We start from the raw sequence: 22429 nt of genomic DNA on the forward strand, positions 1-22429 counted from the left end.
TCTAAGATTCCTTCTAGCTCTCAAATATTTTGAACATAGGGGCCAGTGAAATGAGTCCCCATGTTAGAGAAGAACTGAAGACCACGAAATCTAAATGTAAATTTTGCCACTGAGAAATTTCTAAGATCCATTTTTTAATTTAAATGGATAATATACTAGAGTGTTTATGTATGACCTCAAATTTAGATATAATTATTTTTAAGGTAAATTTGTTATCTATTACTGAATTTATAAACTATATACTTCTTTTCTTTGCTTTAACCCTAACCCATGACACAGGTGTAGTTCAGTAAATGATCTTTACTAAGCAAATTGAAATTTAAATCTAATTGCTTGACATTATTTTTATTTAAATCCATTAATTGTAAATTGGGTACTTTAATGACTTTTTAATTATAAAATGCCCATATTACAAAAAGTATTAATTGTAAAAAATTTAAACAGTATAGAGAGAAGTATTCAGAAATTTTAAGTCTGTTCTTCAGAATCAGTTATATCTATAGTCTTTAAAAATTATTCTTTAATTCTTTATTGTATTTTCCTGTTATTAACCTGGTACACAGTAGTTGTTCACTGAATGTTCACTGAATTAACCAATGCAGTTTACCAGTCAGGAGCTGATCAATTTTTCTGATACATTTTTCTTTTACAGTGCTATTGATATCTAATTTCTATAAAAGATAGCTTTTCAAGAATCTGAAACTAATTTTTTTAGCTATTGTAAAAGTACATTCTGTCATCAGTACTAAAAGATTAAATGTATATAAATAAGACTACTCTCATACAGTAATTTATGAAATCAGTCTGCATGCCTTGTAGTTACACTGTGTCTAATGGTCTTAGTTTTCAGGACTACTGAAACTTACATACAGGTTTTACTGGTTTGCCAGCTATGACGGAAGTCCCTGATCATTCAGTTTCTGAGTTACAAAGTGAATTACTAAGAAGTTACACAATCTTGGAATTTGAAGAAATGCTTTGCAGTATACTGTATATTAGAAAGTGGTAATAGCTTCTTTCTTAAGAAAAGAGGCTAGTTTTTCCAAACTCTTCCTCTTTTATATCAGAGTATTTGGAAAGGTATGTGCTTGCCCTGGAAAAGAATTCTGGTTGAATCCAAAGAAACTTATTTATCTAGAAGCTATAATCTTACCTCAGTTCAGTTCAGTCGCTCAGTCGTCTCTGACTCTTTGCAACCCCATGAACTGCAACATGCCAGGCTTCCCTGTCCATCACCAACTCCCAGAGCTTGTTCAAACTCATGTCCATCGAGTCGCTGTTGCCATCCAACCATCTCGTCCTCCGTTGTCCCTTTCTCCTCCTGCCCTCAATCTTTCCAGCATCAGGGTCTTTTCCAATGAGTCAGTTCTTCTCATCAGGTGGCCCAAATATTGGAGCTTCAGCTTCAGCATCAGTCCTTCCAATGAATATTCAGGACTGATTTCCTTTAGGATGGACTGGTTGGATCTCCTTGCTGTCCAAGGGACTCTCAAGAATCTTCTCCAGCACCACAGTTCAAAAGCATCAATTCTTTGGTGCTCAGCTTTCTTTATAGTCTAACTCTCACATCCATACATGACTACTGGAAAAACTGATAAATCTCACCTATTAGTATTAAATTCCAAAGTATATTTTATATACAAACTGTTATAGGTTAACTCCATCAAAGTTGAAATTACTTTCTTCCATACATAATTATTTTCTGACATGGCATATATTTTAATACATCGGGAGATTGCTTTTACTTTTATGACATTAATGTTATTGTAGTTTAAAAGATATTAAAGGTTTTTTTCCTTGGAGAATATAAAATTGTTGGCTTGGAACTAAAAAGAAAAAGAATATATTTTTCAATGGTCATAATAATACCAAGACAGAAATTAAGCTGCATTTGCTTTCTCCAAAGACTCTTTCCTATTACAAACTTCTGGAGAAATAGTTTAGTGGAGAAATATGTATGATGATCAAATAGGCTCTAACCTAGTAGGCCTGTATGTCTGACTGAAAATACCAGAAAGAGAAAGAAATACTTAGAAAACTAACATTAGATACTTAACATGTAGAAATATATATTTCTGAAATCAACAACCAGCATCATACTTCACCATTCATGAAACTCAGGAATAAAACAGTGAGGTCTGCTACACCACCACCAGAATGTTGGTTGATAAAGATTTATCCTACTGGGTGTACATGTTTTAACACACAGGTTGGAGACATGAGACGAGCTAGTGAGGAGCTAAAACATTCTTCTGAGTGTGAGCAGAGGGACTAGTCCTCAAGAGGAGCTTCTGATCAGGGCAGTAATAGCAAAACAACTTACCAGGAAAATCTGGATGCTAGTTAACATGGTCAAAGAAAGTGAACAGAAAATTTGCACACATACACTCAAAAAAGGTAGATAGCCATCATATCTTTAAAAGAATGTTCAAGTTCACCAGGAATCAAAGAGATGCATAATTAAATAAGACAACCTTATAGTATATGTTAAATTGGTGAGATGAAAAATAATAATACCAGACATTGACAACTGCTGTTGTATACTGTGGATGGAACTCAGATTGCTGTGCTTACTTAATTTAGAAAGCGGTCTAAGCAATGTGTATCCATCGCCTTATCAATATGGCAAAATCTCACTACATGATCTTCATTTTTAAAAAGCAAGTTACAAAGATGCTAGTATCCATTCTGTTTTTGCAGAAATGTATATGTGTACTTACACAAGGGGAAAAGAGTTCAGAAAAGAATATCTAGAAATTGGGGGGTGGAATTAATAATCTCTGATCATGTTTCAATCTTAGTAAGATTGGAATGGTTTATCTACTTTTCTATGTACCTCTATTTTTATAATTATTTATAGTATGTGTATTTATATAATTGGAGGAAAGAGCTCTTATTTTCAGTATGGTACAAATCATTGGAGAAAAGTCATTAAAAAAAACAACAGGAAATTTGAGGTAGTATACATATAATGATCTGAGGACACCATTTTATAATATATATTAGTTATTTACCAGGCAGATGTATTCATAGGTCAGTGGTCTATTCCAGTCAATCATTTTGTACTTTTACTTGTTTAAAAGATGTATAAGTAAAAAGCCTTATGAAGTTTATCCATTATATTTTGAAATTTATTTCCTTTCTTTTTGTGACACATTGTCTAACTCTGGTTCCATTTCAAACAGTAGAAGTAAAACAAAATTATTTATTTTGTAATTTAAGACAATAAGAAATCATAGCTATTTCCCAGTATTAGAACTTCAGTTATTAAATTCTAGGAGTCAGTGGATCCTGGACTTAAATGTGAGTTTTTCTGGTCCCCTTTGTACATCCAGTTTTTTTCCAACATTTTTTTTTGAAAATTTCCAAACTTAAGAAAGGTGGGAAAGAATTTTTACAGCTGATATCTACCACCTTGATTGTGTGATTAAATTTTTACTGTGATTGCTTTATCTACCACCTCGATTATGCAATTAAATTTTTACTATGATTGCTTTATCTCCAATTTATACAACTCTCTGATCCTCTACCCATCTGAAAGTTCATCTTATTTTTTGTACATTCCAAATTAAGTTGCAGATTATCAGTATTGATGGTGGTTTAGTTGCTGAGTCGTGTCCAACTCTTGCAACCACATTGGCTATCACCTGCCAGGCCCCTCTGTCCATGGGATTCTCCAGGCAAGAATACTGGAGTGGATTGCCATTTCCTTCTTCAGTGGATCTTCCCGACCTAGGAATCAAACCCAGGTTTCCTGCACTGCAGGCAGATTCTTTACCGACTGAGCTACCAGAGAAGCTTTTCAACACCGGTATACTTCCCTCTAAATATTTCAGCATGCCTATCACTGACTCGGGCTCAATGTTTAGAATTCACCTTTTTTTCCTGTGAGGCAAGTTTAAAGACAGTAAACTATGTGTCTCAAGTGTGCTATTTGATGAGCTTCAACACATGAATGCGCTTGTGATGACCCAGCCTCCTGTCCACTCGTGTCAGCCCGGAAAGGTCCCTCACACCTCTTCCCAGTCACTCAGCCCCTGGTCCTTTCAACCACCGCTCCAAGAACCACTATAATGATTGTTTCTACCATAAATTACTACTGTCTGTTCCAAAACTTCATGTAAAGGAAATTACACAGTGTGTATTCTGTATAAAGATTCTCTCATTCATCATAAAGCACTGAAATTCAGTCATGTAGTTTTTTTATTGCTGAGTAATATTCCTAATTTCACCCTATTTTAATATGAACTTTTGAGATTTCTATAGTAAATACTGTTATTTGATATTTCCTGGTTTATGCTTAAATAAATTATGCTCTAATGATTTGATGTGTACTTGATTCCCTGTTATTTGTTTATACCATCTTACAACATAAGTTAATAGTAAGTTGTTATTTATCAGATATAATTAAAGTGCAGAGAAATTAAATGCTTCTCTGAATACAAACACAGTGTTCTCAGAAGAGTACACAGTTCACCTTAATAGGAGTTTAAAGATAAGAGGTACATTGATAATAGCGTAACTCTATTTGAAAGCCAACCATTTCAATTATTGGCATATACTGATTGTTTTAAAAGGAGGGGGGGGGCCATATGTGATTTCAAATCTGTATTTCTGTCATCTGCATTTATTTGCCCAGATAGCGCTTTCTAAACAGATAATCTGTTCCTTAGAGCAGTGGGCACTCTGTAAGTAGCATGACTTAATGAAGAGTTGACCTATTGTCCCTTCTTTGCATTAGCTAGGTACATCTCCCTTAATAAGTGTCAGCTTTGATTTCTTCCTTCAAGTGAGAATTTTTACAGTGTATTTTTCTGTTCAGAGACACTTAAAAATCTGCCTAAAGCTAAGAACATTCTACCACCCCTGCACAGACCTCCTAAAGCCCCTGCGTTCATCTTTTGCATCTCATATTACAAATTCAGTAAATGGAGTCTTCAGGAATCACCTTGTTTTCTCTCTTTTACTTAAACCTACATTCAATTCAATACCAGGACATGTTTTACACCAAAAAATAACCCAAATCTGCCCACTTCTCACATTTCTAGCACCTCTATTCTAGGCCAGATCTGATCATCTCTCACCTACACGCCTCTGTATGTATGCTGCGGCTAAGTCAGTTCAGTCGTGTCCGACTCTTTGCGACCCTGTGGACTGCAGCCCACAGGTTCCTCTGTCCGAGGGATTCTCCAGGCAAGAATACTGGAGTGGGTTGCTATGGCTTCCTCAGGGGATATTCCTGACCCAGGGATCAGACCCAAGTCTCTATGTCTCTTGCATTGGCTCAGGTTTGTTTTTTGTTGTTGTTGTTGTTCTTTTTTACCACTAATGCCACCTGGGAAGCCCTTACATGACTCTAGTAGCCTCTCTTTTTTAATTTTTATTTTTAATGGAGTATAGTTGATTTACATAATAGCCTCTGAGCTGGTCTCTCTGAAAACCACTTTGCTGACAGCAGCCAGTTTCTAAAAATGTATGTGTTTCTGTTGTTTTTCCATTGGACTTGGAATAAAATCCAAATTGTTTGCAGTTCTGTTCTCCTTAGCTAGGCTGCTTGCATTATACCCTGCGTGTGTCTTGTTCGGGAGTTAGAGATCTGGGCAGGGAAACTTGAGTTACCTCAAAGTACTTTACTTAGTATGAGCATTTTTACGTTATAGTTGTAATAGAATTCCTACACCTTAGAATCATAGTTTATTAACTGGAGAAAAAAATCATAGGTAATTAATTGATTTCCAGGTGCTTATTTTGGCAGTTAAATAAAAAGCTGTTTAATTCTTCTTTTTTTTTTTTTTCTGTTTTTGATTTATTACAGATCGAGCCGGGAGCATCAGTACCCTTGATTCTTTAGACTTTGCAAGATATTCAGATGATGGTAACAGGGAAACAGATGAGAGAGTGGCAGGTAAGAGTCTAAAGACAGATTTGGATGTTTTTGACATTCCAGAAATAATTAAATGACTTGAAAAATTCTCTTTCTTCTACAGTTCAGTATGTGAATAGAATTAGATAGTTATCATACAAAGTTATGTTACTAATTTATTGGTTTCAGGGAGCATTCCTGAATGTTCAGCAGCCCCATCCGCTCTTTCCAGTGATGCTCTGAGTTCTTGGTTATGTGTGCCTGCGACTGCTGAGTTCTGCTCACATCTAACAGTTTACAGCCACATAGTTATAAAACTGGTGGAAAGCAGGTGTAAGTCAGCCATGCTTTAGTGCAAAGTTATTTGGACCTTGCTCTCCTCTTTCCTTTTATCCTCCAGACCAGGGCTAAGTAATATTTACATGGTATGCTGCTGCTACTGCTAAGTCGCTTCAGTCGTGTCCGACTCTGTGCGACCCCATAGACGGCAGCCCACCAGGCTCCCCCGTCCCTGGGATTCTCCAGGCAAGAACACTGGAGTGGGTTGCCATTTCCTTCTCCAATGCATGAAAGTGAAAAGTGAAAGTGAAGTCACTCAGTCGTGTCTGACTCGTAGCGACCCCATGGACTGCAGCCCACCAGGCTCCTCCATCAATGGGATTTTCTAGGCAAGAGTACTGGAGTGGGGTGCCATTGCCTTCTCCATTTACATGGTATATACCAATGCAACTCTGCTGATGGTTAAAAATTGGTTTACATACTTCCATGCTGATTGGTGATCAAAACTTTGTCTTCATTCCTTGGATTCTCCGTGGCCGCCACTGCATCCCTCTAGAAACTTCATTTGACTTTCCTGTGATCCTGAAAATAAAGGTTGTTAATACTTGGTCCACTCAGGGCTTCCTGGACTTTGCCCATTCCAAAAAGAAGAGCAGCATCCTTTTTAGTTGCTTGGTTCCTCATTCCAGTCTCCTTCCCCTCTCCACTCTCCCGCCAGTTTTGCCTTTTTGGCATTGCCATTGGATCTGTAGGGACTTCAGAAGACCAATTTGTACCCTCTGTATTCTGCCCTCATCAGAGGAGGCCAGTTGGATTCTTCTGGGGGGTCCACCCTGAATTTACCAGTATAGAAGCTCTGGCTCCTCAGATGTCAAGGGACTGGCACCTTTCTGGTGCTTCAGGCTGTGACTGTTAGTTATTGAAGTAGTTCCTGAATGTCTTTATAGGAATTGTGGTTTTCATGGGACGTTGACTCTGAGATAGACGGGAAGCCACCCTCAGTTAGGCATTTTCCCGAGCTGGGGTGGTGGGCACACCTGGTGTAGGAAAGATGCCACATGAGACAAGTGGAGCCTGTGAGGGCCCTTTGGGGTCAGGGAACATCCACACTGTGGCTCCCTCTCTTCATCAACCCTGTTGAATTTTTTTCCCTTTACTGGAACAAGGTTGTTAAAACCTGCCATATATTTGCCTGTTCTAGTCATCATGAATAAAGATGAGTGCTATTGAGCGCTAATTTTTATAGAGCACTTGCTCTTTTCTGAACACTTTGTAAAAGTATCTTAACGCATTAAGTTATAGAATTATCCTCATCTTCCACTGCCCAAGAAACTGAGGCACTCAGAGAGTCTTAAGACTTTAGTGGCAGAGTGAAGACTCAAATGTAGATAGCCCAGCAGCAGAGCCCACGACTGATCATACCATATGCCACCTCGTAGAGTGAAGGATTAAGTTTGACCTATGTAAAATGACATTCCAATATGTGCTTTTCATTTCTTGCTTGAGAAAAGAGCTATTGAATGTTTAAAAATCTCAAAGAGTGTTACATGAGTTAAGGGGGAAAATGATGTAATCATTTTTAGTTCAGCAGAGGCTCAGAGAGGATGCGGCAGTGAGAACAATAGCAGTGTCAGCTGAAGGGGGAAGTCACTGGAAGACTCAGTGCAACTGCCGCCTCAATTGTCATGATTTAGTCCTAAGCATTGTTAGTTGACAGATGACACGGTAATTATCTCTTCTCAATTACTGGTCTTTCAATTAGCTTCTAAGTTACTGCCAATGGTTAGTAAAGAGCTGTGTCGAAAGTGCAAATCACATCAGTAATATCTGAAAATTAGCAAATCAAATGGGAATTATTTCAATAATTTTAGGACTTATCCTCCTAATTACATCATTTGTTAAGTGGCATTATGTTATATTTAATTACATAGTAAATGTTGGATGTTATATGTTATTTATTAAGTGTTAAATACATGATATTTTAGTTTATTTGAAACTAATGACTCATTTGAAAAGACCCTGATGCTGGGGAAGATTGAGGGCAGGAGGAGAAGGGGACGACAGAGGATGAGATGGTTGGATGGCCTCATCGACTCAATGGACATGGGTTTGCGTGGACTCCAGGAGTTGGTGATGGAAAGGGAGGCCTGGCGTGCTTCGGTTCATGGGGTCGCAAAGAGTCGGACACGAATGAACAACTGAACTGAACTGAACCAAATATATTTAGTTTTGTATATTGTATTATTGTTCAGATGGTTATGTATTTGAAAAAAACTTCAACCCAGACATAGACCATGTAATTATTTTCATTCCTCTAATTTTTATTTGAAAACCTAAAGTCAAATTTAAGAGGTTCATCGTTATTCTTGTTATTAGGTATGCTAGTATTTTTAATTAGGGGAAACATGGATGTAAAAGCCAGATGTTATAACTAAGCAAAATATCATAACCAAACATAACTAAGAAGGAAAATTTTAAATAGTTGGTAGTTTTGACCTTGTATTTTTAATCTAAAGATTATACTCTTTCTCTAAGTTTGGGAAAATAAAATAATTTTTGCTTACTATATAATGCTAATATATAAATACATGCAGTCTTGAGAAAGACAAATAGTATGTGATATCATTTATATGTGGAATCTAACAGTAATACCAGTGAATCTATGTATAAAACACAAATAGACTTACAGACATAGGAAACAAAGCTGTGGTTCTGCAAAGCGGGGAGAGAGAGGGGGATGGGACAGGTTAGGAGTATAGCAGTAACAGATACGAACTACTAAACGTAAAATAGATCAGCAACGAGGGTTTACTTCATAGCACAAAAGTTTATATCTAATATCTTGTAATAACCTATAATGAGATATAGGCTACAAAAAATGGAATGACTATGCTATACACCTGAAACGAACACAATATTATGAGTCAGTGATCCTTCAGGATAAATGCATGAATGGATGCAGTCTTTCATCTTCACTGGGAAAAGGAAGAAAATACATGTTATTCCAAGAAAATAACCTTTAGACTCTTAGGGCTCTTGTACCATAGCCTGTTGTTGAATTAAGTGTGTGATATGTGGCTGAAAATTTAAATTAATCACAATTCCCATTTCCAAAGAGACTTTTGTCTCTTTACTAACCATTGATAGTAACTTAGAAGCTAATTGAAAGGCCAGTAATTGAGAAGAGATAATTACCATGTCATCTGTCATTGGATCACATGTAAACCTTACTGAGAAAGAACAAAAATCTCTTTTTGATGTTCCTGTACCAGTCTCGGGCAGAAGGAGTTCATAGATAACACAGGCTTTGAGTCCATTGCCCCATGATGCAAATGCGAGTCTGCTCCAACCATTAGTAAACTGTTTATCTGACGTATATGTGTGTGTGTGTATGAGAGAGATATATACATGTATGTATGTGATGATTTTCATCATCATTTTCCTAAATTTAAAAATCTGGTTATAAGTCTATGCAGGTGTTCCTTTAATGAGGAAAAGATCTCTAAATGAACAGATGTTTATAGAGCACCATTATTTTGAGTTTTGTGCCAAAAGAACTAAGACTTAACAAATATTTTAAGATAGTAATGATACACACTGGCATATATCCCAAGTCATAAGCACCTCATCTAGTACCACTGATACAATACCAGTATTAGCCAACCTTGACTGAGAAATAACTGTTTCAGCCAATCTAGAACGGCTGATAATGACGTAGTCATTAATTATTTTGGTAAGATTATAATATGCAGTATTACAGTATACCTATATCTTTGCAGTTGTTACTTTAGCTCCACTAAAATGGCATTCAGCAGTATTGGGCTAGTAGAGGCTGGGGCGGTGCAGTGAGCAGGCTGGTAGCTGGTGCCTACAGTGTGTTTTAAAAGCATTCACTTCTTCAGACATTCTTATGAAGAATTATAATGTTTGAAAACTACTTGGAGGTCGTTTGGTATAATATATTGCTTTACAAAGTAATAAGTCTTGAGTTTTAATCCAATATCTTTGAATAAAGAAGTAACAAATACGTATGTGTGTAAATATATCTGTTCAGACCTTTCATGGAAAACTTTTCACATAACTGCAATTATTTGATCATACTGTGCCTTTATAGAGATGTGCTATAGCTTCAAAGATATGCCTTTGTCTTTTAAAGTCTGTATTATATATTAAGAAACATGCAGCAGAGTGAGTTCATTTTGATAAGCACTAGCTTTAAAAGCAGTGGTAACTTCTAATGGCATTTGGCAATGTATGTGTAGATGTGCATAAAAATATAAATTCTTGCCGTCTGACATGGGTTTTTCTGGCTTTCTGTGCCTTGATCATTCATTGTTTTGCTCTTGGTCACCTAAACTTTCACCAGTTGAATTGAGTTGTTTTTTTTTCCCCCACAGTTTGTGTTTTAACCAATTTTTGGTTTGGTTTTTTTTTTTTTCATATTCTATCATTCTGGTACAGGGCATTTCTGATCTGCAATTGTTCTGTAATATGTCTTAGTAAATTGTAAGTGATACTGAAAGTATGATATGTGTACTTACTTTGCTTATGGTATAGTGAAGTGTTTTTAAATCAAAACCTAGAGTTTTGAAATAGAAGAAAAGTAAATCTATTCTGTACTTACCTTACACATCAAATCTGTGCAGTCTGACTTTAAATACAAACTCTAAGAGCTTCCAGAAGTGTAATTTTTAGGGAAAATGTTTCTACTTTGTTGCACAGAAAGGTTTGCAGATCAGCATTGCTGACGACAAAAAAAAAGTCATATACACATCATCTGATTTTTACTATGCTTTCATGTTGCTGCGGTGAAATTCTGTGCATCAAAATAATTGGCCTTCATGTACTAGATGTGATTCAGTTACATCTTAAGTTTTTAAGGAAAATGTGCAAACTGAGTGAATTCTATTTTTTCCATATATTTTTATAGCTTTGTTGTCTCTGATAGCATTTCATTTGCCATCTTCTTTTTTCTGTTTATTAGTCAATCAGGAAAAAGTTGCATCTCTAAAGTTTTAAATTTACTCATCTTTATGCAGAACTATTTAGATAATAATTTTTTTAATATCCAGTTGTGACAAAGATCACTTAATTTTCTCAGAGCTTTACTTCACAGAAATGACTTTTCCCTCCAATACTTTTTTCTTCAAAGCAGTATTTATATATTTTAAAGAAAATTCCCAGTAAAGACATAGTTAAATCTTGTTGATGATGAAACATTTCAAAAAGCTCATTAAAATGTTTCCTCAATATTCATGTTTATTGTATTAGAGTCTGCAGTAACAGGAGGAATCTTTAAGTTTCATTAGTACCTCTTAATGTGAACAAATATCTATTTGAAGAGTTGTCAGAAACTTTGAAATTCTACTTAATTTTATTCAGTATCCTTAGATAACTACACTCTTATTAGAATTGCACACAATCATTTGCTTTAGAATGATTTTAATTGTAACTTAAAAAACAAACGTATGTCTATTCTTTGGCTTTAAATGAAACCTAAAGTAAATTCCTTGGAACTTTTTTTAGATATGTATTTAACATATCTGTGCTTGTTTACAGAAGATATATACTTGTTTATAGAAAAATTGATAGACATCCCACATTTGTAAGATACTTAAAACATACTTCTTCAACATCTTAATGAAAGAATATATTCACTGTTTCTGTATGTTGATTTAAAACATTATTCTAGATAAATACTTTTTTTTAATCCTAAGATTTTCTTTAACTGTATTTGCTGAACTTCATCTAAGTTTTGTCTTTTCCCCTAAATTATGTCACCTGGAAACATTCCATTCCATTTCCTACCTAGACTGAGTGAAGCACAACACCCAAGGTTTTTATTTGCCTAAATGAGAGTCTGCCATAGATTTTATTTTTAAATAGAGCTATTCCTTGTCAGACAGCTAGAACATGTGATCAGTAGTCCCCTGTATTCTAAAACTATGGAAAACATTCACCAGTTTGCTTGCAAATCAACTCTGCTGCATGCGTTCACAAGTTTCATAAAGATTGCATGCTTTCTGTTTTCAATACAAATTGTATTTTTTTTCCATACCCATCCTTGCTTTTTATTTTTTATTTTTGTTTCCCTTTTCTTGGTTGGATGCCTGTGTGTGTTTATTCCAAATCCCTGTCCAGTCCTGGAGTTTGAACTACGGAAAGCCAAGGAGACCATTCAGGCCCTCCGAGCCAACCTGACAAAGGCTGCAGGTGGTGTACATACAACTTTTTTGAGACTTTTTCTACTTTGACAATGTAGAAGTAGCTGAGATATTTTAAAATGTAAAAGAGTAAAATATTATTTGTATTTTCTTCCACCAGAACATGAAGTTCCTTTACAGGAACGAAAAAATTACAAATCAAGTCCTGAAATTCAGGTGGGTGAATGACAGATCTAAAAGTATCTTCCATGTGAAATGGAGCACAAGTATTGAAAGCAGAAGACTTACAGTACTGTTTCCATCTTCTGTCTGTCTCTAGGAGCCAATCAAACCTCTTGAAAAGAGAGCTCTAAACTTCTTAGTCAATGAATTTTTATTGAAGAATAACTACAAGCTGACATCAATAACGTTTTCAGATGAAAATGATGATCAGGTACAGTTTCCTTTTTTTATTTTTTTTTTACAATAATTTGTTTCCTTTCTAATTTATAATGTACTTATTTCTTTTATCTAGCTTTAATTTTTTTTAAAGGTATACATACAGTAAAATTCCATAACACCAAAATACTGAATAGAAAAGAAAGAACATTTCAAATTGATGAAGATTGGTTTCTATTTTAAGAAATTAGAAAAAGAAAACTAACTGAAATCCAAAGAAATTAAAAGGAAGAAAATATTAAAAATGAGAACATATCAGTGATATGGAGAAGGCAATGGCACCCCACTCCAGTACCTCTTGCTTGGAAAATCCCATGGACGGAGGAGCCTGTTAGGCTGCAATCCATGGGGTCGCTGAGTCAGACACGACTGAGCGACTTCACTTTCACTTTTTACTTTCATGCATTGGAGAAGGAAAGGGCAGCCCACTCCAGTGTTCTTGCCTGGAGAATCCCAGGGACTGGAGAGCCTGGTGGGCTGCCGTCTATGGGGTCGCACAGAGTTGGAAACGACTGAAGTGACTTAGCATAGCATCAGTGATATAGGCAACAGAGAACAACAGAGAAAAATTAATAATAACAAAAAACTGGGTTTTTGAGGTTAATGAAATTGGTAAACCTCTAGCCTGACTTATTAAGAAAAAGCGACATGAAGCAAATTATCAGAATCTGGAATGAGCAAAGTTATATCACTATAGATATCTACTAGACTTTTAAGGAAGAAGTAAAGTAAATGAGCAAGGTTATATCACTGTAGATACCTACCAGATATTTAAGGAAGAAGTAACACCACTTTTCCACAAACTCTTCTAGAAATTGAAGAGAAGGGAATTGTTCATAACTCATTCTATAAGACCAGCATAATTCTGATTTCAAAACCAGATACAGACCTGGCTAACAAAGAAAATTGCAGGCTCATTTTCCTCATAAGCATGGATATAGAAATTCTATATAACATTTTACTATATTAAATCCAACAGTGTGTAAAAGTGCTAATACAGAATGACCAAATGGTTTATCTGAGGAACATAAGATTGATTAGTCCAAAAATCAGTCATTGTAATTCACCATTTTAAGAAACTTTTCAAAAGAGAAATGATATGATCAGCTCAAAACACTTGACACAATCAAACATGTCTTTCCTGTAAAAACTTTAAAGAAATTAGGAATTGTGAGGAATTTCCTCAGATTCATATAAGACATTTATAGAAAAACTATCACTAACATCATACTTAATGATGAATGATACGGAATAGATAAGGACTAAAACAGGAATATCTGCTCTCACTACTTCTATTGAACATCATACTGAGGAATCTAGCCAGTACAAGGCAAGAAAAAAAAAATAAAAGGCATATATTTTGGAAAAGAAGAAAGAAAACTTTCACTGGTAACATGATTCTATGTATTGAAAATCCTATAGACTGCTTATAGTGTTAAACACTATAATAAGTGATGATAGACAAGCTGTAGGATTCAAGGTCAGTAAACAAAAATGAATTGTATTTATGCTAGCAACAAATAAACATTCAATTTTAAAGATAACATTTATAAAAGTGTCAAAAAAATAGGAAATACTTAGGGATAAATATGATGAAGGATTATGCACTGAAAACTATTATACATGCTGAGAGAAAATAAAGAAGACATAAAGAAGAGACATATTGTGCTAATAGATAAGATTCAGTATTGTCAAAGTATCCATTTCTGTAAATTGATTTGTACTTTTAATACAATCCTAATGATCTCGCCAGTTTTTTTTGTAGAGGTTAGCTTATTCTAAAATTTCTGTGGAAATGGAAATAACATAGTATAGCCAAAACAACTTTAATAAAGAATACAAACTTAGGGGACTTCAACTAGCTGACTTTAAGATATTATAGTTCAGACAGTATCTTACTGATATAAACATAGATCATTGGAACTTAGTGGAGAGTCAAGAGATTAGCTCACACATAGATGATCTTTTGATGTCTAACAAAGCACAAAGTAAATTCCATTCAGTACCAATTTACGATTGGTACTGTACCATTTTGATATCTATATACCTCCAAAAATGAACTTTGAACCATACCTCACACCATACACAAAAAGTAATTCAAATGGATCATGGATTTAAATGTAAATTCTAAAGCCATAAGGCTCCTAGAAGAAAACATGGAAAAATTCATTGCAACCCTGGAAGGCAGGCCAAGATTTCTTATATATGACACCAGAAGTATGGTGTTCTTCATCAGATATTTGTTCTCATCAAAGTCAATAGCTTCTACTCTTTGAAAGCAACTCTAAACAAATGAAAAGATGAGCCATAGATTAGGTAAAATATTTCAAGTAACATATCTGATAAAGAATTTCTATCCAGAATATTTAAAGAACTCTATAAAATGAATAATAAAAAAAGACCCAATTTTTAAAAGAATGGACAAAAAATTTATATAGATGATTTTATAACAAACATATATACATGATTTATAAAAAATATAGATGATTTATAACAAAGAACCTATATGGATATCAAATAAGCACATGAAAAAAGATGTTCTACATCTTTAGTCATTAGGTAGATAAAAATTAAGTCACAATGAAATCCCATAGCACACTTATTAGAATGTTTAACTGAGACTGTACCAAGTCTTGGCAAAGATGTGGAGTAAGTAGAAATATCATCATTGCTCATGGGAATCCAAAATGGTACAGTCACTTTGGAACATTTTTTAGCAAGCTATTTTAAAAAAATTAAAACCTTCACCACCTATATGACTTGATCATTCTGTTTCTAGATATTACAGTCCAAGAGAAGTGAAGGGAGATGTTCATACCAAGACTCCTACGCAGTGTTCACACCAACTTTATTTGTAATAGCTGACATTAGGGAGACAACCCAAGTATCCAAAAGCAGGCAGTTGAATAAAAAATTCTGATGTATCGTTACATCAAATGCTAACTCAGCAATAAAAAAAAATGAACCTCTGACAGATGCAACATAGATTACTCTGAAAATCAATAATCTGGATGAAAGGAACCAGGCAAATAGAGTACTTGCTGTATGCTTCCACTTATATAAAATGCTAAGAAACATAAACCTGTAACAGTGATGGAAAACAGAGCAGTGTTTGCCTAGGAACGGGGCGTACGTGAGGAAAAGGGGAAGTTTTGCAAGCGGCCGGTCAAACTCTAGGGAGTGAGCAAGTTCATCTTTTTTTTTCCGTAGCTTTGGTGTTTAATCTTTTTTCTTTTTTTTCTCTGCTTTGTTTGTTTATGTTTGGCTGTGCTGGGCCGTCATTGCTGCTCTGACTTTTCGCTCTTTGCAGCGAGTGGGGACTACTCTTCAGTCGCAAAACTCGGACTCTGGGGGTGTGGGCTCCAGTAGTTGCAGAACATGGGCTCAGTAATTACAACTCCCAGGCCTGAGATCAAACAGGCTCAGTAGCTGTGGCACACAGGCTTAGTTGCTCCATGACAAGTGTGATCTTCCCAGATCAGGGATCGAACCTGTGTCTCCTGCATTGGTAGGCAGATTCTTTACCACTGAGCCACCAGGGAAGCCCCCAAGTTCATCTTCTTGATTGCAGTGATCTCTTCAGGTGTGTAGTCAGATGTCAAAACTTAGCAGATGGCACATTTTAAGTTAGCTTGTGGATTTAAGACTTCCCTGGTGGCTCAGACGGTAAAAGTGTCTGCCTACAATGCGGGAGACCCAGGATCGATCCCTGGGTTGGGAATATCTCCTGGAAAAGGAAATGGGAACCCACTCCAGTATTCTTGCCTGGAGAATCCCATGGACAGAGGAGCCTGGCGGGCTACAGTCCCTGGGGTCGCAAAGAGTCAGATTTAAATTGTGCCGTTTGTTACTTATTAACTATATACCCCAATAAAGCTATTTTACAAAGGGCAGTGCAAGTGCTCCTCAGTTCCGTCTTCTTTAGCCACTGGATGCTGCTCAGTGGTATCTCACCCGACCTTAAAGCAGCTCTGTCCTAGGGCCCTCACAGCTTTCACATTTCGCCTCTGGCTAAAAGGTAAGACTTTTTACCTGAATTTATCTTTGATCATTTATCTTAGTGGCCTGGTTTTATCTTAATGGCTCTAAGATTACCTAAGATTATCCCTGACTAGCCTATAATCTTCTTGAGGCTAAACGAATCTCTTGTTCATCTCTGTGCCTGCGTGTATAGTAGCACTCGGTACATACTTACTGATAGTTTTCTTACATTCTTATCTGCATATAATCATTATCTTACTGTTTTTTGGTTCCCTCTTGCCAGTTCTTTCCTTTACTTCCTATCCTTCCTTTCTGTGGTGTTATGTGAAATTTTCTTATTATAAATAAAGTCTTTATTTTCAACTTCTCTCTGAATATCCCTTTTTGTTTGTTTTTTTAAATTTTATAAATGTATTATTTTTTAATTCTTTGGTTGTGGTGGGTCTTTGTTGTTGCACGCGGGCTTCTTCTAGTTGTGGCGAGCTGGGTCACTGTTCATTCTGGGGTGCATGGGTTCCTCACTCCTTGGTTCCTCTTGTTGCAGAGCACAGGCTCTAGGTGCGCAAGTTTCTGTAGTTGCGGGTGGCAGGCTCAGCCGTTGTAGCCCTCGCGTTCTAGAGCTTGCCCTCAGTAGTTCCAAGGCATGTGGAATCTTCCCGGACCAGGGACGAAACCCAGGTCCCCTACATTGGCAGGCAGGCTCTCATCCACTGTGCTACTAGGGAAGTCCAGAATATCCTTTTTGCTGTAAAGAAAGCTTGTCTCTCCACTGAGTACCCTGTTTCCCTTATTTTCCAAGTATGAGGTGGGGGTGCATCTCACACTCCTAGACACTTCCTGACTCCCAGGATGTTATTCACCGGGCACATACACTTTGACATTATCACACAATTATGTTGAGTTTTCAAGATAGTAGCAATAAGGAAAAGATACATCTCAAAAATGCAAGATAAAACCACCACGTAGATTTTTTTATGTTACTGTTTTTTATCTTTTAGGATTTTGAACTATGGGATGACGTAGGATTAAATATTCCAAAACCTCCAGACTTACTGCAGCTCTACCGAGATTTTGGAAATCATCAAGTAACTGGGAAAGACCTTGTGGACGTGGCCAGTGGTGTAGAAGAAGACGAATTAGAAGCTCTGACACCAGTTTTAGGCAACCTTCCTTCAACCCTTGAAACTCCTCAGACTGTAGAGGTGAGAGGTATTAATAATCAAGTCCACAAAAAGTGTTTAAGCCATGTAAAAGCAGACTATGAGATGTTGAGTTTCTGTTTTTCTCCCGTTTTGATTTTAGAACTCCTTGCTAGTACAGAAATTAGAAGATAAAATTAGTTTATTAAATAGTGAGAAATGGTCTTTGATGGAACAAATCAGAAGACTTGAAAGGTTAGTACTTAATCATCATTTCTATAAAACCTCTTAAAATTATTAAAGAAATTGACAAATTATATAAACATATAAGATAATATTTCAGTTGTAAGGCATAATTTTTCATATTCTAATACTTCTGGGGAAAAAAATCTTATAATTGTGTATATACTTAATGTGTTCTTCACCGCCAAAAGTTGTTAATCACTGTAATAATCATAAAATCATATATGTCTTAGAACCAAGGAGTAAGATATTTTTTACTTTCTTCAGGTTGTATCAGTAGTAATAAAGGAACTTCTTCGTGCTAGTGTTATACATATTTTCCATTCATTATTTCATTTAATTCTTATACTCATGATGTGGGTTAGATGGAATTTTCCACATCTCACACACGAAGAAGGCTAAGTGATAATCCAAAGCATAGTTTATAAAAATATTTTTATGTTTTGTTGTAAGAGTTTGTGGCTACATTTCTATATGAAGCATCAATATCTGTGGTACAGAAAAGATTAATTAGTTGCCAAATCACTTTCTATTAATATGTTATACTTTTAAATCATTAAACCCAGTATGAGGTTTATGCTATTGCCAAAGTCTTAAAAAATACAATTTTCTTCTCTAATAATTTGTCTTTCTTTTACAGTGAAATGGACTTCCTCAAAAATGAACACTTTGCCAGCCCTGTAGTTTGTGACTCTGTTCAGCCTTCTTTGGATCAGTCTCCCCACAAAGACTCTGAAGACAGTGGACAGAATTCAGTTATAAATAGTTTGGACAAGGGAGAAAATAAGGATGTCCATCTTTCAAAATCAGATGAAGTTGATTCTACTGTTCCTAAAGAGACTTTCCCGCATTCTTTCCCCAGGAGAGAAAGAGAAGGAATACCATCTTCTTCTCCATCAAGTAAAAACACAGTCCATTTTGATAAACCCAATAGGTTAGTATGTGTCCTGTGTTTTGAAATGCATCTTTCAGCTATTTAGTACATTCTCAAACTAGAAGAGTTTCAGTTGTTATTTTGCATATCAGATACATGAATTTTTATGTGTCTGGCATGAACTTAACACATAGCAGAGTCCACATCACTGTGAAAAATCACAAGTAATTACTAAGTTAAATTGTGTTGCAGAGGAGTAGACCATGAGTGAACTAGGTCCTGTTTTAGCTCAGTGCTTAAACCCATAAACAACATGCATGCTCTCTGGGCTGTATTGTACCCAGTGCTTTTACCTTCTCTGTGTTCTACAATCATCAGATTCAGTAGAAAGTTTTGATATTAAATAGTTGCCTTTACTAAAAAGGTGATTAGTTCTTGATCTTAGTCCTTTTTTCTGTTTCTGCTTCCATTAGTAACATTGTGTCATTAATATTATCTTAATTCGTTTAATTTTTATTGAATCACAATGATTGAACTTAGATGAGCAAAGCAGGGTCCCTTGCCCATCATGATTATGTTTTCTAGTAGAGGAGACAAAAAGTGTTTACATTATAATGTGGAAAAAGAATATTCTCTGAGAGTGGAATATTTATTGAGTTCTTTTTATATATCAGACACAGTTCTAAACGCTTTACATATGCTAGCTTAGTTAATCCTCACACACACCCTGTGATGCATTCTGAGCCAGTCATACTTCCTCCTCCTAATAAATGGAGGAGTATTATAGCAAGTGTTGGGATGTAATAGGAAAGCATGACTAATTTGTTTTAGACTTAAAGGTACTCATTATTAGTGAGAAGTATTTGATTTTTTTTTTCCAAAGCAAACTTTTTGACTCATATGCCACAACTTTGTGTGTGGTTGTGTGTGTGTGTGTATGTGTAGGTATTATGAGGGGGTCACAGGATTGAAATAGACATGGCCCAGTCTTCAAAGTGCATTTAATCTAATATGGTTAAGATATAGTCATAAAAATAATGCAGTGGCATTTATAGTAGTTCCATATATCTCCTCTATACTCCAAAGCCACTCTCAGGAGAAAGATGATTGTTAAATTTGTCCAACTAACTTTTTTAGCTCTTAACTGTGTGTCAGGCAATGTCAATGAAGAGTTTGAAGTTTAAAGAAGAGTGAAAGTGTTAGTTGCTTGTCATGTCTGACTCTCTGGGACCCCATGCACTGTAGCCTGCCAGTCTTCTAGCTGCTGCTGCTGGCAAGTCACTTCAGTTGTGTCCAACTCTGTGCGACCCCATAGACGGCAGCCCACCAGGCTCCCCCGTCCCTGGGATTCTCCAGACAAGAATACTGGAGTGGGTTGCCATTTCCTTCTTCAATGTATGAAAGTGAAAAGTGAAAGTGAAGTCACTCAGTCGTGTCTGACTCCTAGCGACCCCATGGACTGCAGCCTACCAGGTTCCTCCGTCCATGGCATTTTCCAGGCAAGAGTACTGGAGTGGGGTGCCATTGCCTTCTCTAAATGAAGCCACTAGAGAAGCCCAAATGAAGAGTATAATAACAGTAACCAAACATATGGTACCCTTCGGTTACAGACTTTACAGTATGAGAGAGACTGTCAGGCAATTATAATATTGCAAAACGTAGTAATATAAGAGAAGTTCAGCTTGCTTGGGGAACACACAATCAGGGTACCTAACCTAGTCGTCAGAGTAGGAAAGATTTCAGGGAAGAAGTATTTTCTAACTTTATACCTAATGAGTAAGAAGTGAACCAGGCCAAGAGATAAGAGGAAGTCTTCCCACTAAAAGCGACTAATAGGAGCAGAAGAACACTGCACTTGGAAGCAAGAAAGGGTTTATGAAGACTGAAGCAAAGCATGCAGATGAGAAGACAACAGAGGGGGAAGTCGGAGAATTAAGCTGAGACCAAGTCACATAAGCTGTGTTAACTCATTTTAGAGACTTGGAACATGATGGTATCTAAGTTTTAAAAGAAGGTAGGGAAAACCACTAGACCATTCAAGTATGAACTAAATCAAATCCCTTATGATATACAGTATAGGTGGGAAATAGATTTAAGGGACTAGATCTGATAGTGTCTGATGAACTATGGACAGAGGTTCCTGACATTGTACAGGAGACAGGGAGCAAGACCATCCCTAAGAAAAAGAAATGCAAAATGACTCTCTGGGGAGGCCTTATAAATAGCTGTGAAAAACAAAGGAGAAGAGGAAAGATATACCCATTTGAATGCAGAGTTCCAAAGAATAGCAAGGAGAGATAAGAAAGCCTTCCTCAATGATCAGCGCAAAGAAATAGAGGAAAACAATAGAATGGGAAAGACCAGAGAACTCTTCAAGAAAATTGGAGTTTTCAAGGGAACATTTCATGCAAAGATGGGCTCAATGAAGGACAGAAATGGTATGGGCCTAACAAAAGCAGAAGATATTAAGAAGAGGTGGCCAGAATACATGGAAGAACTGTACAAAAAAGATCTTCATGACCCAGATGATCACTATGGTGTGATCACTCACCTAGAGCCAGACATCCTGGAATGTGAAGTCAAGTGGGCCTTAGGAAGCATCACTGTGAAGAAAGCTAGTGGAGGTGATGGAATTCCAGTTGAGCTATTTCAAATCCTAAAGGATGATGCTGTGAAAGTGCTGCACTCAATATGCCAGCAAATTTGGAAAACTCAGCAGTGGCCACAGGACTGGAAAAGGTCAGTTTTCATTCCAATCGCAAAGAAAGGCAATGCCAAAGAATGCTCAAACTATTGCACAATTGCTCTCATCTCACACGCTAGTAAAGTAATGCTCAAAATTCTCCAAGCCAGGCTTCAACAATATGTGAACTGTGAACTTCAGATGTTCAAGCTGGTTTTAGAAAAGGCAGAGAAACCAGAGATCAAATTGCCAACATCCTCTGGATCATGGAAAAAGCAAGAGAGTTCCAGAAAAGCATATATTTCTGCTTTACTGACTATGCCAAAGCCTTTGACTTGTGGATCACAATAAACTGTGGAAAATTCTGAAAGAGATGGGAATACCAGACCACCTGACCTGCCTCTTAAACCTGTATGCAGGTTAGGAAGCAACAGTTAGAACTGGACATGGAACAACAGACTGGTTCCAATTAGGAAAAGGAGTACTTCACGGCTGTATATTGTCACCCTGCTTATTTAACTTATATGCAGAGTACATCATGAAAAACACTTGGCTGGAGGAAGCACAATCTGGAATCAAGATTGCCGGGAGAAATATCAATAACCTCAGATATGCAGATGACACCACCCTTATGGCAGAAAGTGAAGAACTAAAGAATCTCTTGATGAAGGTAAAAGAAGAGAGTGGAAAAGTTGGCTTAAAGCTCAACATTCAGAAAACTAAGATCATGGCATCTGGTCCCATCACTTCATGGCAAATAGATGT

At 36.4% G+C, this 22429-nt stretch overlaps 1 protein-coding gene across 4 annotated transcripts in view; it reads left to right on the plus strand.

Annotated features, from left to right (window-relative positions):
* RELCH (RAB11 binding and LisH domain, coiled-coil and HEAT repeat containing) overlaps positions 1-22429 on the plus strand; it is a 113763-nt gene that overhangs the window by 20206 nt on the left and 71128 nt on the right. For all 4 annotated transcript variants that reach the window (XM_070361926.1, XM_070361927.1, XM_070361928.1 and 1 more), the window contains exons 2-8: positions 5816-5905; positions 12284-12355; positions 12467-12522; positions 12626-12739; positions 17724-17927; positions 18028-18119; positions 18748-19041. In XM_070361926.1, the coding sequence (XP_070218027.1) occupies positions 5816-5905; positions 12284-12355; positions 12467-12522; positions 12626-12739; positions 17724-17927; positions 18028-18119; positions 18748-19041 (922 nt within the window). The remainder of the gene's footprint in view (positions 1-5815; positions 5906-12283; positions 12356-12466; positions 12523-12625; positions 12740-17723; positions 17928-18027; positions 18120-18747; positions 19042-22429) is intronic.

Source organism: Bos mutus, chromosome 24 (genome assembly GCF_027580195.1).
Source record: "Bos mutus isolate GX-2022 chromosome 24, NWIPB_WYAK_1.1, whole genome shotgun sequence".
Taxonomy (NCBI): Eukaryota; Metazoa; Chordata; class Mammalia; order Artiodactyla; family Bovidae; genus Bos; species Bos mutus.